At 39.6% G+C, this 6,569-nt stretch overlaps 1 protein-coding gene across 2 annotated transcripts in view; it reads right to left on the bottom strand.

Annotated features, from left to right (window-relative positions):
* The window catches only part of immp1l (inner mitochondrial membrane peptidase subunit 1), a 52,698-nt gene that overhangs the window by 4,314 nt on the left and 41,815 nt on the right, over positions 1-6,569 (bottom strand). For both annotated transcript variants that reach the window (XR_003049667.1, XM_017032533.2), the window contains exon 6: positions 4,654-4,784. Coding sequence is in view for 1 of the 2 variants with exons in the window: in XM_017032533.2 (XP_016888022.1) it covers positions 4,654-4,784 (131 nt within the window). In the remaining variant the exon portion in view is untranslated. The remainder of the gene's footprint in view (positions 1-4,653; positions 4,785-6,569) is intronic.

The following is a 6,569-nucleotide window of genomic DNA, read 5'->3' as shown; positions in this document are numbered from 1 at the left end:
TGATTAGTGATGAGACGTGACACCATGTAAATGCACCCACCCAGTCCACAGAGGGCGAAAATTCACACTGATGTCTCAGATGATCACAATAAAGACCAACAGACAGAGAGAAAGAGTCTGGAGGCACAGGGACGATTCAGAGACGGTCAGAAGTTTCTGGATTTTCACATCCATTTGTCCCAGTGTGGTTTTGATCCAGTGTATTTGGGGTTTTGTGGACCCCAGACCAGGGCCTCAGTTACAGAAGTTACCAAGAAAGTCGATGCTAAAAGTAATCCTTGTGAAGGGTATTCTACACACACTAAAAACTTTACACTTTAACATTAATGACAACAGTTTCCTGCAGTAGTTACCACAGTGGTGTTCAATATTTCTGAGGCCAAATAGCCCAAAATTGATATAAAGTAGCAGCAGAGACCCCCACCTAAAAATACTGTAACATTTATAAATGTATATATATTTTATAACAAAAAAGTCTAGTTCAGGGGTGTCTTATATATACACATTATGTTTTGATGAAATAGCTGTAGCTGTATGGCACAATATGATTCACTTTTTACATGTGAAATAGCTGTAGCTGTACAGCACAATATGATTCACTTTTTACATTTTTTAATTGTATTTTTTTTTATTTTAACATTTTTATTTTATTATTATTATTTTCTTTATAGTACAGTGGTACCACTGAGGTGCACTGAGCAAGGCACCATGGGTAAAATACAGAGGTCACATTCACTTGTGTGCAGTGTCACAATGACAATAAATCACTATCACTTTTAACCTGTAATCTACCACACCTCCACAGCATGGAGTACTGTATACAGCACCACTAATCCACCCGACCCCAGACTAACTGGGTTCCACCCGAACTAATTAACCTCTAATTACTGTAAACCAAGTGTCAGATACTTCATTAGGTCTAAATTCAACCCCCCAAAAATCATGCATTTATCTATAAAACTAACTAATCAGTCTCCTCTTTGTCTCCCCCCTCTGCTCCCCCCTCTGCACAGCCTCCCTGTGCCACTGGTGCTGTCACCCTGCCTCAGGGCTCTGAAGATATTTCAAACATATCAGGGAAATCAATCTTACAGCAAACTGAAGGAAAACTTCGAATGTCATTGAGCAATAAGTATGACGCCTGTCAAAGGTGGCGCTGGAGGCACAGCTGGAGGCCAGTTACCAACAGTGTCCCAGTGTGAAGCCCGTGTTCTATACACACACACACACACACACACACACACACGTTCATCACCTCCGTTTGGTGCTTTGACATTAAACTTTTTTTAATGTACAAAAATGTAAAATGGATTTTATTTTTTTCATTAACAAATGGATTTTGTTAATGTTAATTCTGACATGTTTGCTGACTTTGAATTATTTTTCCGTTAATTTACAGACAACAAAACATATGTAGCCATGAACTGGAATTAGCTTATTTGTGCTAGAGTAAAGTAGCAGGTAACTGGAAGTCTACTGCAGTAATTATTTTAGTTATTTTTGGCCCAGTAACTGCAATAACTATTTAAACTATATTTTTTTAGTGATTTATTTGGTCAGTCATTATTCATTGCATACATTTACTACACTGTTTCCTGTTGTTTACCTCGGCTACCACTTAGCTACTTAGCTATTTTTCGTAAATCTTTGGCAAATAGTGAATTATTTCTAGATTTAAATATTCTGATCTTAATTAAATCAGCCATTTTTTGATGTTTTGTTAGTCTTTTATCTTATGTTAAAGCAAAAATAATGGCTTTTTTACAACCTAAAAAGAAGAGAGGCGGAGTCCATACAGTTCAAGTGAAAGGAAGCAGAAGTTGATGAAACAAGATGCCATAGTTGATGGGTCATTACACCTTAGTAAGCATGGGACATGGCTGGACTTAGACTGACCCCTACATCCACGCACCCCTCCTCTAATATCACTCTGAGTGTCATTAGGGCCCCGGAAAATGAGCTCTTGTCTTAGCCTGAGCGTGACGCCTCGTCGCGCTACAACAAGCCGCCTCAGCTCCTCGTCTTTATCGGCCTCTCATAGCCACATGTTTACATCTCCAGGTCAATTGAATTAAGTCTACTGATGAGAACACTGATGGGGCATAAATGGGCACAAATCAGGTGAATCCAGCCCGGACTGCTCACACACATGCAGCACATGCGTGTGTGTTGTCCGTGTCACACTCCTGCCCGCGCCCTGTTGCTCGTTATCACCACTCCGAGTCCGTGTGAAGGCGAGGATGTAACGCGATGCCAAGGGGATCGGAAAGCGACACTAATCTTCAAATCCCCGGCGTGAGAGTTTAATAGTGAAGCTCAGCCATTACTGCATTTAAAGCCCACTCATTATTTGGTGTAGATACCACACTGACCACGTCCTAGAAGACGGGCCAATTAGGGTGAAGACGAGATGTTAACGTTTGTGTCTGCTGATGTGCGTGGAGTTTAGTTCAGGGGTATAATGAAGTGTTTATGTCTCAGTTGATGAACACAGGAGCCTGAGTACGAGCCGTGATGTAAAGAGAAGTTGATGATCACAAAGACGTTCAGGGGGAAAGACGCTGAGAGTTAAAGGTTACATCAGTAAACAAACAAATACAAATACTGTGAAATGAGAAGAAATATTCACAGTTCACTGTCCTGCAGCAGCGCTGCTAATACAACAGTTTAAAAATGATTTTCCCAACTTTTCCAACAGTTTACAGTGTTTCCTTTACTGTCATGCTAACTCTTTATCTGCTGCACTTAAGCTACTTTTCAGCTAATGAAGGGCTAACGTTTTGTTTTGTCGGCCAACAGCTAACTTTGCTTTGTCATGCTAACTCTTTATCTGCTACTTTTCAGCTAATGAAGGGCTAATGTTTTGTTTTGTCGGCCAACAGCTAACTTTGCCAAGAAATGTTATGTTATTTAGCTAAGGCCTATGCTAACATCTGGCTAATTTTAACACAAATTTGGCTGTTTTTTGGCTAAATTTTCAACTTTCTCAGCTAAACTTTAATCATTTAGCAATGACTAACATTTAGCAATGTTGTATTTTTTTTGCTAATGAGCTGACTTTGATTGTTAGCTATAGAATTAAAATTGAGTTTGTGAATTGAGTTCACAAATTTACTGTTTTTAAAATCTATTTGTTGGCTAAATGTTTTGATGATCCAATAAGTCTAATTAGCCTATATCTTTCTAATAAAATGGTATGAGATGTTTTGTTATATTTCATTATATTATGATGTTTTCTGACATGACAGTGGGAGTGGCCCTCAGGGACCTGACTTCTTCATCACATGTGCATTTAGTCTGGTGAGTTGAACTCAAACCTGGCCTGGGAATCAACATGAATTTACTCCGCTGGGACACACATAAGCAACGATAATGACCAAATTAAGCATATGCATGCAGCCGCTGGGGTGTGAGCTAATGTTGTGTTGGAACCGTGGACTCAGTCAGCCAGATTCTGGGTCCAGTCTGGTCCACTGATTCCAGGGGTTACAGTGAACAATAACGTAGCCAGGATCCTGTACTGTGAAATTACACTCGGGTGTTAGAGTGGAAAAAACACAAGAGCATGAGCTTGAAGCACAGAATCACACTCGCTCATTCATCAAACTCAACGGTGTCAAAAACTGTCATGAAAATTGTCCATAATCCTGAACGTCCTGGTTTCATGTCGTCAACATTATTTGACTGTGAGGTTTTTAGACCATGAATGAATTGACCAAGATTAACCTCCAAGCAGAGTTATATGTTTTAAAAAATAAAATAAATAATAATAATACATTTAACTTTTTACTGTTATTTTTGGTACTCCAGGTAGCAATATAATAGGTGCCAGATCAGACGAGTAGCACACCTTTATAATCACTAAACCAGTTTTAGCCAAGTCATTAAAAAAAAGAAAGAAAAAAAAAAGGAAATTAATAGTTGCAGAGAAAAGAAGTGTTTTAAAAAAGAATATTAGGGCTGGGCAACTTAACGTGTTATTATTACATTAACTCAATGAGATTTGCACTAAATCTTTTATTTAACTTTTTTAATGGCAAGAGCTCTTGTGATTAATCACAATAAGTGAATCAGTTAAAAAAGCTAATAGCTATCGGATAACCAAAATAGCTCTAATTTGGATTAACAATAAACAGTTGAGCCTTAGAAATAGGAAAAAGTGACTAAAGGTTAACATCACAGTTACAACCACAGCAGCCAATGTCCTCGTGCTTTCCCTGTAAGTAACTGAGCCGAGACAAATGTTGCTAAGCATGGCCTCAAACTCCACAGAGGGAACTGAACTGGTCTGTTGAACATGACGGAAAGAAAGAGAGAGAATGTGAGTGAGTGAGAGAGAGAGAGAGAGAGAGAGCATCAAAAATGACATAGAACAGAACCATATTTGTACAGGTTTTCCAGGCCGGCCATTTGAATCCTAAATCACCAGGTTTATCATCAATACAGATGCAGAGTATTTAAGTTTCACAAATGTTTTAAAGCACATAAAAAATGACCCTGGTTTTACTGGTTTTGCTCTTATGTTTAAAAAGTAAATAAATAAATAGACCACATGGAGGACGCGGACTAAACATATCAACAATCCTTCACATAATAATGTAATAAACAAAGAGCAGTGAGGAACATATACCTCTGTAGATTTCTCCCAGTTACCTGCACTTCTGGTGATGTTCTCATCATCTGACGGTTGGAAACTCCAGTGATTGTTATGATGGCCACAAACACACTCAGAGATCAGCTGGAGGGTCAACGGTGGGATCCTGGAGAGTCCTGGTCTACAGGATCTGTCAACACACCAGGCCTAGTTATACTCTGCCTGTTTGAGGTACACTGATTACTGATATAACACACACACACACACACACACACACACACACTGTAGCTTTACTGCAGGCTCTGTATAAACTCACCATGCAGAAGCAGGTCGCTGCATTAAACACAAGCATATGCTAGCAAGGAGCCTTGCTATGATCTTGCACACAGAAACACTTCAGCAGACTGGGCTTCAGCACGCTACACTGCTCCGAGTTTGACTGTAGTACACCGAGCAGAGCGGGCTAAAGCTAACTTAAACTCTGTGTGTGAGAGACAGTGTTACAGCAAAGGGCCTCGCTAGCAGACGCTAGGTTAGGCTAAAGCCCATCAGGGCCTCCTGCAGTCACTGGTGTGAGAGCCCATTTTCACAGTTCACAGCCGACCTGCTAATGGCTCATCATTCATTCATTCACGCTCACTGTTGATTGTGCAGGCAGGGGGTTGGCCGCTCGTACAGTTCGCTAATGTACCGTACGGAGTGAGGATAATCGGCGAGAGCAATAAGCACGCTGATGTTCTGTTGGCCATGAAAACTGTGGTCTGGTAAATAGTCCAGATCATCAGACGAGACGTGCTTTGGGATCAGACGGGACGCTGAGGTGTCAACGAGACAAGTTTTCAGGATTTTCACTTTTTGTGGAACATTAGTTAAATGTAAAGATTTTGTCCCAACAGAACATTTTTACATACAGATTTTGTAATTATTTTACAAACATCAGAAAATGAAATAAAAAAAATAAAAAAAAATGTCAGAAAATGAAAGAAAAAAATAAAAGTATTCATTTAGTTTTCAGAAAATAAAATTAGATGGGGTTAAAAAACAATCTGTTTCCAATCATAGATAAGTCAAACAGGTTTCCATTTGTGTGTGATTAAAAACTAGGTGCGTTCAAATATGTTTTAAAAATGGAAGTTTAAAAAACCCCATAGACCAATTTCCAGTGTTGAACTTGGAAACCTTAGAACAGGATATTTTGTATTATTAGCCTAATGCAGTAATACACAGAGGAGTTAAATCCTTTCTGTGGTTTCCTCTGTCACTCACTCAAAGTGAAGTCCAGTGTGAATATGATGGACCGTGTTGGTGAACCCTAAACAGATGTGAAACCTGTTGCATTTGAACCAAACTCCTACAGGTGTTCACACTGCATTAGTGGAGAGATCCTGTCAAAATCAGTCACACTGTTGTTCACTCTCCATGCATCCAGGTCTGACGGTTCTACAAACTTCATGCAGTAGCTGTGATTACAACGGGAGTATTACAAACAGAGAGTGTGTGCGTGTGTGTGTGTGTTGGCAGTGAAGGCCGTGGTTGAACATCTCCTGCAGGCTAAACAGACAGTGATCAAGTTAGTGTCCAGGAAGCATAATTAATGTTCTTAATTGGCCCTGCCTCTGTGGTGGTTGGTCCTCCAGTAGTCTACAGTACACTGAGGCAGCCACGGCTCCAGGCTCTCTGCTCTGGTAATGACATCAACCTTGTGTTGATCTTATAGTACCACACTTGGTCTTTTCAGCCTGAAATACTTCTTCATTACTGCATGTTGTTGTGTACGGTAAAGTTACTGACAGCGTTCAGGTGAAGTACCACCTGTAGTAGTACCTTAACTGTCCAGACGTGTATGTTGCTACAAGCTAATTATTAATAATCATCCCTCCAGATTAAACGTTAAGTCATCATGAAAAACAGACTGTGTTTGAAGTAGCAGAAGATTTTTAATTACTATTATTATTTAGTGATGACTTTGAGATAT

The sequence above is a fragment of the Cynoglossus semilaevis genome, chromosome 5 (assembly GCF_000523025.1).
Source record: "Cynoglossus semilaevis isolate Cse_v1.0 chromosome 5, Cse_v1.0, whole genome shotgun sequence".
Classification (NCBI taxonomy): domain Eukaryota; kingdom Metazoa; phylum Chordata; class Actinopteri; order Pleuronectiformes; family Cynoglossidae; genus Cynoglossus; species Cynoglossus semilaevis.
The sequence above is the reverse complement of the archived record's forward strand: the minus strand, read 5'-3'. Positions and strand labels throughout refer to the sequence as shown.